Consider the following 16,037-nt stretch of genomic DNA (forward strand, 5'->3'; position numbering starts at 1 on the left):
GCCACCGCCGCCCCATGCTCAGCGGCCGCGCCTTCGGCCCTTCCGCCCGAGCACGCTCGGCTCTTTCCGCCGCAGCCGGCGCAGGTGGAGGGGGCGGGGCGGGGGCTGTGCGTGGTGACGCCGCGGGGGGGTGACGCACCGGCGTGCCCCGCCCCCACCCCCTCCCCGTTCAGGCTCTGGAAAGAGAAGAAAAAAAACTTTCTTTTTTTTTTAATTGAGGAATCAACAGCCGCCATCTTGTCGCGGACCCGACCGGGGCTTCGAGCGCGATCTACTCGGCCCCGCCGGTCCCGGGCCCCACAACCGCCCGCGCACCCCGCTCCGCCCGGCCGGCCCGCTCCGCCCGGCCCTCGGCGCCCATCCCGGCGGCCCCGCTCGCCTCTCGGCTCGGCCTCCCGGAGCCCGGCGGCGGCGGCGGCGGCAGCGGCGGCGGCGGCGGCGGCGGAACGGGGGGTGGGGGGGCCGCGGCGGCGGCGGCGGCGACCCCGCTCGGCGCATTGTTTTTCCTCACGGCGGCGGCGGCGGCGGGCCGCGGGTGGGGAGCAGAGCCCGGAGCCCCCTCGTCGTCTGGCCGCGAGCGAATTCATTAAGTGGGGCGCGGGGGGGGGGGGAGCGAGGCGGCGGCGGCGGCGGCACCATGTTCCCGGGGACTGCCTGAGCCGCTCGGCCGGGCGCCGTCGCTGCCAGCCGGGCCCGGGGGGGCAGCCGGGCTGCCGGGGCGCCCCCGCCGCGGAGTGTCGCGCTCGGGAGGCGGGCAGGGGATGAGGGGGCCGCGGCCGGCGGCGGCGGCGGCGGCGGCGGCGGCCGGGGGCGGGCGGTGAGCGCTGCGGGGCGCTGTTGCTGTGGCTGAGATTTGGCCGCCGCCTCCCCCACCCGGCCTGCGCCCTCCCTCTCCCTCGGCGCCCGCTCGCCCGCTCGCGGCCGGCGCTCGCTCCTCTCCCTCGCAGCCGGCCGGGCCCCCGACCCCCGCCCGGGCCCTCGCCGGCCCGGCCGCCCGCTCCCGGGGCTGTTTTCGCGAGCAGGTGAAAATGGCCGAGAACTTGCTGGACGGACCTCCTAACCCCAAACGAGCCAAACTCAGCTCGCCCGGCTTCTCGGCGAATGACAGCACAGGTGAGGAGGGGGTCCGGGGCAGCGGGATCCCGGGGCGTGCTGTCACCCCCATCCGAAAGAGAGTGCCCAGGGGTCGTGGTCGGGGAGACCATCCGAGTCGGGGATCCCGGAGCAGGGCTGGCAGCCGGTTCCCCTCGCCCCGCGCCGGAGGGTGGAAGTTCGTCGCAGGACTGTCACTGGGCCCGACTGGGGCAGCACATGCCCGATGCACTCGGCCTACCCGCACCCGATCAGCCCTCCTCGCGGGGACGCGACTGGCACTCCAGGAGGGAAGAAGTAAAGTGCAGCGTGTGGGTTTGTTTGGTAATGCCCTACGCACCCTTCCACGGCCCTGTCCGCACGCGTGGCTGTCCAGAGGAATGACAGCGGAGGGTACATTTGATGCTTAGAGAAGGCAGGATCGCGGCCAAAGGTAGCGCGATGTGTTTTCTGGATTGGCTACACATTGACCAGGCTGCAGTCAGAGGACACTCAGAGCAGCCGCCAGCTTTCGAGTTAGGACTGAAGTTGGGAATGAGTGAGTTCCTTGGAAGGATGCTTAGTGCTTATTCTCAAAACTCTTTTTTTTTTTTTTTGGTCAACTAGTCATTTTATGTTTCATTTCCATGTATAACTTCAAAAGAAGTTAAACGGCAGATTTTAAATTCATTTAGGCTGCAGTCATCATTTGAGTTTGTGTGGCTTTCACCGTGTAGATGTACAAAAGATTAAGGAATGTAGGAATTCCAATTTTTCTAAAAAATGTACCAGGATACGGAATCAATCATCTTTTTTGTTTGTTCGTTTCCTCTCTTTAAACAGCTTCCCTGGAAAGTTTCTTAAGTAATCATAGCTGTTTAAGAGTAGTATTTTAGTCTTCTGTTCATTCAGTAATTCTGGGTCCTACTGCGCTGGTTCATGCTAACATGAACTAGTATTTCCTCTTTCAGAGCTCCCTCCTTTGCGGCAAAAACTTGTGTGCCGCTGCGAACAATAATGTCTCCAACGCAGCTTGCATTTTTCCAGGAGTCTTGCAGTGGCAGCGTCTGAAAGTCAATTTCTAATGAATGAGTCCCAATTGAATTACATTGCTGCCTTCACATTTGCACTAGACACAGCTGTTCAACTTGTGGAAATATTTCTGTGACCGACGACTAACATATTCAGAAATCTGCTTCTGCTGTTGAAACAAAACTTGAATTTTGTGGCTTAAGTTTGACTACAGTTCCTGGAATCAAGTTTTGATAAGCGACATTTAATATTAATGTAGAAGTGAAAAACTATTTTTAAAAATCACGCGGAGAGTCTTACCTAGTTAAAATTTCTTAAAACAGTGGGAAGAAGTAAATGATGCTTGTAGCATTTAAAAATCACTAATAATGCTTTTCTTTTTAGCTGATTAAAAGTTGAGTTTGACATTAATCTTATAAAATGAACTTACTGAAGTGAGAAATCTGTAAACAACAATAGTTTTAAGTCCTTTAAACAACAGTAGTTTAAGATCTGTACTGCGAAACAGATCTCTGTTGCTTCATTAACTTTGCTGTATTTGAGTGAAGAATCTTCACTTCTGTGAGACGTATGTAGGCATACAAGGCAAGTTCAGCTTTGAAGGCTGTCTGCTGAAACTGGTAGTCTGGATGGCTTTGTAGCTTTGCTATTGTTGAATGAATGTGTTGTAGATTTTGTCTTAAAAAAGGAGGACAATCAGTAACACAAGACTTAACAGAAAGCTTTGTCCTGTGTACATCCAGCTGTTTCCAAGATGGAGCCCAAAGGATAGTTTTTTTGATAGTTTCCATTATTGGATGGCCAGGTGCTTAATAAATAACAAAATTGTTTACTTAGTAAAGAACAAATTTGATCAGAAAGGATTTCCCACACTTTCACCCTTTCCCTCTTCCTTTCCAATTTTGATCCTTGCAAGGCTCAGTGGCTCCTTTTGTGGAAACAAAAGTCAGTTTGAGATGGCTCCAATTTAGTTCAAAGTAGAAAATCAGCATCATACTTAAGTTGGGTCCTGGGTTACCATTCATCACCATCACACTATTGTGAAAGGGTCTGTTAGTGTGGAGGACCAAGGAATTAAACAAGGGGCCAGGCACCATGGCTCATGTGTGTAATCTCAGCACTTTGGGAGGTGGACATGGGCGGATCACTTGAGGCCAAAAGTTCCAGACCAGCCTGGCCAGCATGACAAAACTGTCTTTATTAAAAATACAAAAATTAGGCAGCCAGGCATAGTGGCAGGTGTCTGTAATCCCAGCTACGTGGGAGGCTGAGGCATGAGAATCACTTGAACCTGGGAGGCAGAGGTTGCAGTGAGCCGAGATCGTGCTACTGCACTCTCCCTGGGTGACTGAACCTGTCTCCAAAAAAAAAAAAAAAAAAACCATGGGATGACCGTGTCTGGTTTAACTACTAGTCTAAGAAATCAAGTAATGAGATGGTTAGCGATCTTAGGGATGTATATTAAACAAATAAATGACTCCAGTCATTTTAGGACTGGAGACATTTGGTTAGGTGGGACAGACCAGAGAATAACATTCTTGAGGGACTCAATCTTTTTTTAGTGAGGGGATGTGTCTCCGAGGCTCCCAGGGGAAAATTTGGCCTAGTGGAGCAGGGTATGTGCCCAGTGCCCGTGATCAGATTTGAGGGAGGGGGCCTCTGGGAGCTGAGGGGTTTGAAAGGAGGAGGAGACGTTGGCAGCCTGAGAAACAGGAGCTACTTGAACTCCAGCGCATGTTTGTGGAGACTGGCCTGTGGGGCCAGCAGTGTCACTTAGATATATCTGTGGGGGGTGGCGGCGAGCTGAGAGAAGAGTGCCCCCTCCAACATTGGGGCACTGCTCAGCTAGGGTGCTGCTCATCAGGGGGCATGGGTGTTGCAAACAGCACTCCCTAAGGTCAGGCAGCACCTCCGAATGATAAATATCACTGCCACCGTTGACACACAGAAGTCGCCGAAGGCTGGGAAGCTTATGCAGAGATGATGCAGAAATAGGGAATGTGCAGCGAAGCAGGGTAGCAAGAGGCATGAGAAGGAAAAACAATACCTTTCACCCCACTGAAGCAGCAGCCCCAGAGTGGCACAGAATTTGATGGCCTCATTTTAAAGCAGCATTTCCTTGTATTATGTTGAAGTCTTAACACTTTCTCACAGATGAGGTCTTCCTTTTCTTGGCACCCTTACAAGAAGTGGGGACTTCATGTTATCATTATATAGTTAGTTGGGTGGTTTGGAAACTTCTCTGTTTAATATGTCCAAGTTAAAATAGCATATTGTGTCTTTCAACAGCAGAGATTCATGATTTAACAGTGTAAGACAAATATCCAGGCAAGCAGTAGACTGGTTATTTTGTTTTTTTGTTCAGCTTTATTGCAAAATTTGCACACAACAGGCTGTTTATAAAGTTTTTTGAAACTGCAGGCCAGGGTGGTGGCTCATGCCTGTAATCCTAGTGCTTAGGGAGACTTAGGAGGATTGCTTAAGGCCCGGAGTGGGAGACCAGCCTGGACAACATAGGGAGACCCCTTCTCTACAAAAAAATCTAATGTTAGCTGGGTGTAATAGTATAATCCTGTAATCCCAGCTATTCAGGAGGCCGTGGCAGGAGGATCGCTTGAGCCCAGGAGGTCGAGGCTGCAGTGAGCTATGATGATGCCACTGTACTCTGCCCTGGGTGAGAGAGTGAGACCCTGTCTCTGGGCTAAAAAGGAAAAGAAAAACTACATTCTGAAAATTGAACATAGCTATATTTCATCCTATGCTGTATAAGTGGCTCTAAGCAGTTGTGATTACATTTTATGACGTGAATCCCTTTAAATGCAATAGGGAAGCTTATTTAAAGAAAGCTGGTGGCGAATATGGTTATCAGTCAAATGATCTGTTATGTATGTGAGTGCTCTTCTCCACATCACCTTACAGCGTCCTGTGAGGGAGGGACGATGCTATTACTGCTATTTTCTAGGCAAGGAACTGGACTTAAGAGGTGATACAGGGTCAAAACCAGATCCAACCTAGTAGTTCTACATATTTATTTTCTAAGTCTCTATCTGTAAACATTGCATTTGGTTTAATCCAGGACCCAGGAACCTGCCATGCTTGGTGAGTTTCAGTAACAGCTCTCCCACCCCTCAATGAGATCCCTAGGGGGAAGGTTCGTAACCATCTGTGGTGGGGGCACCCAGGAGTGTGTTCCTCCTCCCTGGTTAGGGGCTCCCCCTTTTCCCTGTGGTTCTGGTGTTATCGTCGGTGTGAAGTGTGTGGCTTGTGTTCCTGTTTACCTCAGGGAGAATGAGAAATGGTTATGTTACCCCATGGGTGAGTTCTGGCTAAAGAGTAATGAAAGTTGTCACAGAGACTATTAGGGCTAGGGCATTTCATGACCTTGCCTAGGTTTTGAATAACTGAGAGGGGTGAGAACGGTAGCCGTGTTTGAAGGTCCTCAGGGATGAAGGTGGACAAGGACAAGTCATGCACAGGGTGCCTTAGAGGTCCTTCAGAAGATGGAGAGTCACTCCTGGCTGAACATTCAGATTTGATTCTGTAATCTTAAACAGTTGAAACTAACTTAAAAAGAGACTGAGGCTTAGTCCTGCAGTTGGAAGTTGATGCTTAGATTGTTAGCCTGTGTTTTCACAGCTTCTAAGTTGTACGTCGTAATTGTGTGACAAAGTATGTGATAACTTGGTGGAGTGGTGGGGGGCAGGGGGATCCATAGGTGCTGGCCTGTGTTTTTACTTAATGTATTTGAAAACAGGAAAATGATTTTGCCAAAGTATGTCTTACCTTAGTTAAGATGAAATGTACCTTGTTCTGAGTTTCTGAAGATTAGGAAAGCTTGCCAGTTTAGTTTTTGGGGTCCTGTTAGTGAGGGCACCCCCTCTTTACCTTACTCAAACCAGGTCTTTGCGTATATTCCCAGAAGCATGCTAAGAGGTGTTTCTCAACAAGGGATTTGTGCTCAGATGTGTTGGTTGTAGCCAAGGAATTTGACTGCAGGCTTTCCCAGAGCCTTAGTGTGGTGATGGGGCACTGTGAGAGAGGGGTTGCAGTTATATACTCTCAATCCTGATTGACCCTGGAACTCTTTTTGGCCTATTTATGGGTCTACAAACTCTGCAGAGGGCCAGAGAGCATGCATGGTTTTGTGAGCTGTATGGTCTCTTGTTGCAACTACTCAAGGCTGCCATTTCAGCAGGAAAGTAGCTATGGGCAATATGTGACCAGTGGGCATGGCTGTGTTACAGTAAAACTTTAGTTATGAAGACTGGCATCTGAGGACTTGGCCCAAGGGCTGCAATTTGGTGACCCTGATACAATGTGGGACTTAATTCTCCGAGCATCCATTGGGGAGGACTGGCCTGCCATGGCTGTGCAGACAGCTTCAAGGAAAGTTTCCTGAGCTGCTGGAAGTGGAGTCCAGGAGCCCAGGTGAGCAGCAGGCTAGGGCAGGTCTCCTGTCTTGGGAGTACTTCAGAGCTTATCAGGGCCTTCTCCCTCTTTTTCTTTTTTGTTCCTCTGTAACAGTTCTATGGACGACTTGATTTAAAATCAGGGGAGTTTATCAGAAAGCCAGGTGACCCATTCATTTTTCTTTGTTCTTTTGCTTTTTGTTGACCCCAGTGGCCCAAATGGCATTTCTCATCCCTCTTTGTCATCTCAGGCTCTAGGCTTCCTCCTCTTCCTGTGACACCTGGAGGTGAGCATAAGAACTCTAGAGCCTTTCCACAGCCCTGTTCCCAACACTTCCCTCCCCAGGGGCAGCGCCTGACATACAGTAAGCCCTCAGGAAATATTTGAGAGAATTGTTGTAAGAATTATATAATATTTGTCCCTTGAAGTTCTCATCGTTTTCTTGTTAAGATTTTACTTTTAAGCAAATTGTGACCTATCTTCAAGTTGGGTCTGTTATTTCTTTCTGTAATCCAGCTGTCCTTAGGAGTACTGGAGCCAGAGCATGTTTGGGGCAAATTACATCAGCTCTTTGAGCTCAGAGTTTCCTCATCTATAACATGGAGATAATAACGATTCCCATTTCAGGGTGGTTATGAGGATAGCCTGAGATGATATGTGTCTGGCATATGCGCTCAGTGGGAACTGACATTGGCATTCACCAGGGAAGCTGGCGTACCTTGTAGTCCTGGGACTTACTGGGAGTGCTATTCTGATTGGACCAAGACCTGTCTTTCAACAGTTCTAGAAAGGACAGAAGCCATGTGCTCGTATCCACAGAGACCAGCGTGCAGGCACACCTGTGATAGTGTAGCACCTTAGCAGATAACACAGCCAGGAATTCTGTCATTTGTACCATTGATTCTGTCTCCATTTTCTATTGCTTTTTTTTTTTTTTTTTTTTTAAGACGGGGTTTCCCCATGTTGGTCAGGTTGGTCTTGAACTCCTGACCTCAGGTGATCCGGCCACGTTGGCCTCCAGAGTGCTTGGATTATAGGCGTGAACGACCACGCCTGGCCCTTGATTGCATTTTTAAAAATAGGAACATGATAGCCATGAAGCTTTAAAATTATGAAAACTTAAATGGTGTCATGTGCTCTGAAATTTTTTTTTCTTTTAAATCAGATCAGGATGTACACTGAAAATTCTTGATCATTTTGAAGCATATTTCATGGACTGTTTAAGCAGCACTCAAGAATGTGATTCGGTTTCTTTAGTGTGTATATTCATCTGGAAGTATCTGTTAAGCAGTAGCAGTGTACACAGGTTTCCGATAGATGCCTTTGGCTTAGAACCATCTGACATGATAAAACCTCCAGGCAAAACTTGAGGAAAGAATACAAAATGCAGTCAAGTGCAAAAACTCCGGATCCGGAAAGGATGATCCGAATAAGGCTTTGTTTACTCCCTCCCCTGTTTCCTGAATGTCCCTGTGTGCAAAAGCCCAGGGGTGCATGCCCCAGTGGGAGGCAAGCCCTGGAATGGTTAAGGGGCCTTGGGCTCCTGTGGCAGCCCTCCTGCTGAGCCAGCACAGAGCCAGGAGTTGGGAGTTGGGGAAGCCTTCCTGTTTTCCATGCATTCCTGGTTGTTGGGAAAATCACCCTGACCATGACAGTTTGTTTCCTGGGGTATCATTGTAGGTCCTTGGCTCACATCTGAGTCCTCTTCTGGTTGTTCCCAGACAGTCTCTCCTAAGCTCTGAAACTCCTGGCCATGCAGTCTACTTTTTAGCAGAAGTGCCCAGTGTTCCCTTTGGTCCTCTCTGAGGTCTTTTCCTTGCAATGCATCCTTCTAAATACATTCCCTGCTTTAACTGGAAAAGGATACCACTCTTCCCAGTCAGGCTAAAGCTTGGCTTTCAGGAAAATTCTTCCATTGCATGAGTCTTCCATGCAGAAATGTAAGCTGGGAACTGTGCCTGTGGGGGCTTTTGCCAGTTCCCCTTTCACTGGGTGCTGTGCTCTGCTGACAGGAGTACTACAATAGGCCACGAGCAGAGTCCCCTATAGTGGCCAGATGTGCCATTTGAGCTGTGACCTGAAGAGATTTGAGTGAGGGCACACCAATCAAATTGGAGAAGGCTGTGTGAAAGCCTTGGAAGTAAGCAAAAGTGGCCCCTCTCTTTTTAAAGTTTTTTATTGTTTAAGTTCCTAGACAGTATAGCCGATGACTGTGGCTGTCTTTAAAATACTGCCTTTAGGGTGTTTTCTGGTTCTAAATGTAGGAAGCAAGGCTATTTTTGAGCTCTGTCTCTAAAAGTTGAATTCCTTTTAAAACTTACCCTTAAGAAAGATTTGGATATTATCCCATGTGACATTTTCCCCCGTGTTTCATTTCCATTAATCAAAAGACTGTTTAGTTGAACCATCGCTAAGAATAGTAAAATCTAATGGGGAAAATAATTCTACATGATTAAATCTGACTTTACTTTCCCATTTCTAGGTATCCTGTCTGCTATTGTTTGAAAATGTCTTAATTTGCCTTTCTGATATGCTGTCTGTACTGTATACAGTAGGTTTATCTTCCATTTGCACCCAAATCAACCTTTTGAACCTAAATAATCTGTAACAAGGAGAGAAAATTGGCAGTGTAGTAGAGTTGTACAGTTCTGTTGCAAAGCAAATCTTTTTATAATTCAGAAGCTGCTTCTCCTCCCTCTAGTTTGGATTTTTCTTATTAACACTGCACCACCTAAACATGTTTTAACTTTACGGTTAAAATAACCAGTGAAATAGAAAAATAAGCTACTTTTCTTTATGATGATCTGTAGAGAAGGCTTGTACAGCATTTAAATAAGCAGATTTGGGTATTTGATTACAAACTGAATGAGAACGTAGAAATGAGCTGTAGAAATTTATCAGGTAATTAGGGTTTGCTTAGACAATTATGGACTCCACAAGTTTGACCCAATTGCTTTGGATTAAAATGTTTTTAGCGTTGTCACCTGATTAAAAGTAGAACCTTCTAACCATGAGTCAGAGTTGAAGGAAATGTCAAGAGTTTTTTTTTTTTTTTTGACTGGGAGGCCTTCAGTGTGTTGCTGAGGAGGGAGCCCTGGCTCCTGCTTAGAGTGGACTCTGAGTCCAAGCTCCCAGCTCATCAGTGCTGTGACTTTGGCTGGTGACATCACGTTGCAGTTTTGCAGGGTTGGGTGTGTGAGAGAGAGACAGAGAGATCTCTAAAAGGAACTTTTTCCCCTACAATATTCCATTTCTTTTCTTCTTTCTTTCTTTTCTTTCTTCTTTTTTTTTTTTTTTTTTTATTTAAGAGATGGGCTCTTGCTTGGTCAAGCTGGTCTTGAACTCCTAGCCTCCAGCAGTCCTCCTGCCTCAGCCTCCTGAGCAGCCGGGATTACAAGGATGGAGCCGCTGTGGGATGGAGCCATTATGCCTGGCCCTATTTCTGCTTACTTTGATTACCTTGGTACATTGGGCTACTAGGGTACCTGGCTTTTAGCAGGTTGAGGCAGCTGTTACTATTAATTATATGGGAAAATATTAGCCATCACCTACCTCTTGGGCCTGTGAGACTGAGATGATGTAGCCTGACGCAGAATCAGGAGGCTTCTCCTTGAGTACATGGGAAGCTTCTGCCCCTGCCTATTTGGCTTCCAGTACCAGCTCTAATGCAGTTTAGGAACCAGTTTGTAAGAAAATAAGTTAAGAGCTAGTATTCGGGAATCCTACAAAATGGGTAATCGTTTGACTCATTTTACTCCGGCTGTGTTTGCAGTTCAACTGTTCTTTATTGGAAAATTGAACTCTTAATTAAATGGAACTGTGTTTCTAGTTACTGCTTCAGAACAAAGGCTTGATTTAGATTAGCACTTAGAGAAAAGGGGAAAGTGAATGCAGAGAATTATAAACATAGTGTTTTTTTGAAAACAGAGTTGGGGAGAAAATGGATTTGGGATCACTGTCCAGTTTAGTCAGGTTGATTGGTTGAAAGGAATAGCAGTGAAACTCGATTTCCTCTTGGGCTCAGCTACCACTGATCTTGAAAGGAACAGATTCAGCTCTGTACTGTACTGTGAGACTGTTCTTCCTGCAGATTCTGTAATAGAAAATTCTTTTAATGGAGGTTACTGTTTTTCCATTCTCCTAAAGTCGGTATGATGATTTTTTTTTTTAATAAGTAAAAATTACCCCATGGGGGACAAAGAATTTTTTCCTTAATTTGTGGATATCTTTACTTAAATCTGATTTACATATTCAGTAAGTTACCTTTACTGAAAATAACAAAAAGACATAAAATATTGGGAGGTTTTCTGTGTCTTTTTGGTGGTTCGTCTCGTACTGTGGGAATCGGTTTTTGTTTGAAGAGCACACCTGCCCAGAGTTGAACTTCTGTTGAAAAATCTCTGAGGGAATTGTTTGAATGAGGGTGAGAGAATCCATTGTTTTGCTTTCACTGATGACTTTCTCAGTCGATGAAACTTTAGGGGGAAAACTGATTCTTTCCCAGCAGGAAGAGGGTGGATTGAGAAGTTTCCTTTGTTTCGGATGCCTGTGTTCTTGGGATGCCCTCCAAGCCAGCGCTGTCCAGTGGTCATTTTTGGGAGGGTGGTTTTATTCTGTATCTGTATGACACAGTACTGGAACCACAAGCCATGTGTGGCTTTGAGTACTTGAATTGTGATTAGTGTGACTTAGGAACTAAATTTTTAAATTGTATTTGATTTAAGTAAATGAGGATAGCCACATGTGGTTAATCACTACGGTATTGGACGGCACAGGTCTAAGTACATTTACTACTCCTGTTTGTCTAGAGTTTGCTTTAAGATATGTGTCACCTATATATTTATGATAAAGTTCTTTTAAAACAGTCATCTTTTTTTTTTCGTTTTGGAGACGGAGTTTTACTTTGTCATCCAGGCTGGAGTGCAGTGGTGAAATCTTGGCTCACTGTAACCCCCACCTCCTGGGTTCAAGCAGTTCTCCTGCCTCAGCCTCCCGAGTAGCTAGGATTACAGGTGTGTATCACAATACCAAGTTAATTTCTTTTGGATTTTTAGTAGTGATGGGATTTCACCATGTTGGCCAGGCTGGTCTTGAACTCCTGACCTCAGGTGATCACCCACCTTGGCCTCCCAAAGTGCTGGGATTACAGGAGTGAGCCACCGCACCCGGCAAAATGATCACCTTTTAAATATGCAAGACTCCAAAAAAAAAAAAAAAAAGATGAAAAACTCTTTCAGAAATATTCATGGCTTAGGTCACACTCAGGATTATTCACTGATTTAGAAAATATTTCTTATGCTGTGGTATAGGCCCTAGTGCTTTAGTGGGGAAGCGACAGGCTCCGTCTCCGCTCTCATGGGTGGTGGTGGAGACTGGACTGATAACAGCAGTCAGGTGTGACCTTGGAGGGGATGTACTGTGCATTGACTGGGGCACCAGACAGGGACTAAGCCTGTTTTGAAGGGTTTTGGAAGTCCCTGGGGGCTGTGATGTTAGCACTGACACCTGAGGTTGAATAGGAGATGGCAGATAGTACTGTTCCAGGCAGAGGGAACAGCACACAGCACTGGCTCTTGTGACAGTTTTTGTTTTTGGCTGATATTCACTGGGCTACCAGAATTTAGGAAGCCTGCTGGTTTTGCTTCTGAGAGGATGGAGACTAAAGGTGTTGTGGTCCTGCAGTGTGGGGGTTGGTCAGGCCTGGGATCCAGTCTTGCCTCCTCCACTTCATTGTTTTATTCAGCAAATATTTAAGTGCATTTTATGTATGGAACACTCTGCTGGGCTATGGTGATAACAGTGGAGGCAGAAGCTGCCTCTGTTCTCACGGAACTCTTGAGTTGTGTGGTTATGGGTGAGCAGTCCCACAGTGCCCACCATTGCTTATAGCATTTCACACTGAACTTGATGTATGACTAGAAGGAAGCAGATGCCTTGGGCTGGGTGGTCAGGGAGGCTTATTGCAGGAAGGACACTGGAGCTCATTGAGGGTGAGTAGAGTAGTCAATTTGGGCATCTGAAGGTGAGGTAATGTCACCAAGGGCCTTGAATGTCAGACCAAAGAGTCTGGATTGTCTTTTTTTGTGTGTGTGTTGGGGGGGGCTTACAAAACAAAATTCAGTTTTAAAAAACTCATGTCCAGAGTAATTGGGGGAACTCTTGTGATTTATTTTCCGGAAGTCTAGATTGTTAAAATGTGAGCTCTGAATGAAAAGACCCCCCCCACCCCCACCCCAGACAGGGTTTGTGTGAGCAATATGGCTGTTTATTCACCTGGGTACAGGTGGGCTGAGGTCAAAAAGGGCATCAACGAAGGTGGTAAGATAGAAGTTGGTTTGGGGGTGGGGGGCAGTGGAAAATTATAGTTTAGGGTGATTTTTTGTCAGCTGGGAAAAGGTCTTAGGGTGTGGTTACAAAATCCAGTGGCCTCATCAATTAGGGCGGGATTAAGGAACAATAGAGAATGTCTCAAAGTTAAGTAGGTGCCTCGGGGTCGATTAATTCTTTGTTTTTCCAGTTACTTTAGATTTTTCAGGAACTCATCTGGCGTGTTCTTGCACGTCATGGAGGTTAACATGGCATCCATGACACCTAAAAGACCTTAATAGATTAGCTTTTTCAAGGTGTATTTTTTTCATCCATTCTCTAGGGAGAGTAGACAATGCTTTCCCCTCCTGAGCTCCATTTTTGGGAGGAAAAGGGCCCCATGAAAAGTAGCATAAGAAGTGGAACTAGTTCTTATTTAAGATGTTAGGAAATTTTTATACAATTTTCTTTTAAAAGTTTAAGTTCTTTTGAGTAGATACTATATTCGTATGGCTCAGAATTCAAAAAGGCGGAGTAATTGGTGAAAACCCTTCCTCCTCTCTGTTTCTGGGGCCCCTGGTCATTCCCCTCCCCATAGGCAACCAGTTTTAGCTGTTTCTTACATATTTTAGAGGTGTACTATGCATAACCAGGCAAATATGGTCTCCTCTTACTCTTTTTGCCCTAAGTAGCTCATTATATGTTATTCCACTATACATGCATTTCAGAGTGATACATATCTCAGAGCTGTTGGAAATGTTAGTATTAGAGGTGCAGGGTTTGTTCTGTTTTTTAAAATTTATTTTTATTTATTTCGAGACAGGATCTCTGTTCCCCAGGCTGGTGTGCAGTTACGTGATCACAGCTCACTGGAGCCTTCACCTTCTTGGCTCAGGCGATTCCACCTTAGCCTCCCAAGTAGCTAGGATCACAGGTGCATGCCTCCATGCCTTGCTTATCTTTTTTTTTTTTTTTTTTTTTTTTTTTTTGAGACGGAGTTTCGCTCTTGTTACCCAGGCTGGAGTGCAATGGCGCGATCTCGGCTCACTGCAACCTCCGCCTCCTGGGTTCAGGCAATTCTCCTGCCTCAGCCTCCTGAGTAGCTGGGATTACAGGCACGCACCACCATGCCCAGCTAATTTTTTGTATTTTTAGTAGAGACGGGGTTTCACCATGTTGACCATGGTTGGTCTCGATCTCTCGACCTCGTGATCCACCCGCCTCGGCCTCCCAAAGTGCTGGGATTACAGGCTTGAGCCACCGCGCCCGGCATCTTTTTTTTTTTTTTTTTTTAAGTGGAGATACGGGGTCTTCCTATGTTGTCTAGGCTGGGTCTTGAGTTCCTGGGCACAAGCATTCCTCCCACCTCAGCCTCCCAAAGTGTAGGGATTACAGATGTGAACCACTATGCTCATCCCAGCTTTGTTCTAAAGTTTTCTTTTTAATGATAATGTTTTGGTGCTGCACTTAGGTAAATAACACAAAACAATTTTAATGTTTTCACGATATTATACGAATATGAATAATTGAAGTTTTCTTGGTGTTTTTTGTTTTTTGAGACAGGATCTTGCTCTGTTAGGCTGGAGTGAGTAGTGAGATCCTAGTTCACTGTAGCCTTAAACTCGTGGGCTCAAGCCATCCTCCCACTTCAGCCTCCAGAGTAACCTGGATTACAGGCACGCACTGCCATGCCCAGCTAATTTTTTATTTTTATTTTTGTAGAGACAGGGTCTTGCTATGTTGCCTAAGCATAAAGCTTTTTAAAAATTAATTTTATGTCATATCAAAGAATATTAGAGGTTTTCTTACTGTCATCAAATCATCAAAATTCATGTCATGCAGCCGCCCCACACAGAAGTTGTGTTTATTGTTTCTCAATTCCTGGAATAGATTCTTAAAACCTCTGGTTTTTATTACCCACTGTATTAGTTGAAAGACAAATATCTGTAGATAAAGTTTCTTGATTGGTAGGACTTCTAAGAAGATTCTCATTTAGCTCCAGACATTTTCATTAATTTAGTTAATTAATGTAGAGATTGTAAAACACTGAGTATGACTCAGAAGTCCTTTAGAAAATAAAGGGTTTAGGGGGCCGGGCGCGGTGGCTCAAGCCTGTAATCCCAGCACTTTGGGAGGCCGAGGCGGGTGGATCACGAGGTCGAGAGATCGAGACCATCCTGGTCAACATGGTGAAACGCCGTCTCTACTAAAAATACAAAAAATTAGCTGGGCATGGTGGCACGTGCCTGTAATCCCAGCTACTCAGGAGGCTGAGGCAGGAGAATTGCCTGAACCCAGGAGGCGGAGGTTGCGGTGAGCCGAGATCGCGCCATTGCACTCCAGCCTGGGTAACAAGAGCGAAACTCCGTCTCAAAAAAAAAAAAAAAAAAAAAAAAAAAAAAGAAAATAAAGGGTTTAAATCAGTGAGTTTCCATCAGAAGAGTAGCTGAGTTCCCTGGCATTGCAGATCCAAGTGAGGGAAAGTGATGGATACTTAGAAGGGAAGATAAGATTGAGAATCAATAAACAAAGTCAGGATGGAGAGCAAAAATGATGATTAGATTTCTAGTAGGAGTGAAAAGAGATATGCTAATGGTGTGTATAGGGAATTTCTGGAAGGAAGTCTCTAGAACTTGATTTTCATGGTTGAGCTAGGGATGTTTTGGGGCTGTTTTTCATTTTATATTCTTGTGCATTTTTTTTTAAAACAAAACAAAACAATAAACCATAAATATATTACTTTTATAATGAAAAAAAAATTAGTTGAAAAAATTCAAAGCAAAACATATTTTGGGGGCATACATGTTTTTGTATTGTTTTATTTATTTTTATATATGTGATTAGGAGAATTCATTAAATGGTGAGAAGCAAAGTTTTGATTAATTTGTGTTGCAAAACCTTTAGACTTCTAACAATAATTATTTGAACCAAGTACAAATTACTCCTAAGAGGTGCCATCCAGAGATAGGAAAATGTGACTGTGTTTGACTGTGGCATTCAGTCGTCACTTCCTTTGTCACAAGCTCCTTTTTTTTTTGAGACAGAGTTTTGCTCTTGTTGCCCAGGCTGTAGTGCAATGGCATGATCTAGGCTCACTACAACCTCTACCTCCTGGGTTCAAGCGATTCTGCTGTTGCAGCCTGCCGAGTAGCTGGGATTTCAGGCATGTGCCACCACACCCAGCTAATTTTTGTGTTTTTAGTAGAGACGGGGTTTCT

At 45.7% G+C, this 16,037-nt stretch overlaps 1 protein-coding gene across 2 annotated transcripts in view; it reads left to right on the plus strand.

Annotated features, from left to right (window-relative positions):
* Window positions 1–797: 797 nt before the first annotated feature.
* CREBBP (CREB binding lysine acetyltransferase) overlaps window positions 798–16,037 on the plus strand; it is a 167,199-nt gene continuing 151,959 nt past the window's right edge. The window contains exon 1 of one of the 2 annotated variants that reach the window (XM_003928470.4): window positions 798–1,113. In XM_003928470.4, the coding sequence (XP_003928519.2) occupies window positions 1,029–1,113 (85 nt within the window). In that variant the 5' untranslated portion in view covers window positions 798–1,028. The remainder of the gene's footprint in view (window positions 1,114–16,037) is intronic. The other variant, XM_010339127.3, reaches the window with a different exon arrangement.

This window comes from Saimiri boliviensis, chromosome 12 (genome assembly GCF_048565385.1).
Source record: "Saimiri boliviensis isolate mSaiBol1 chromosome 12, mSaiBol1.pri, whole genome shotgun sequence".
In the NCBI taxonomy this organism is placed as follows: Eukaryota; Metazoa; Chordata; class Mammalia; order Primates; family Cebidae; genus Saimiri; species Saimiri boliviensis.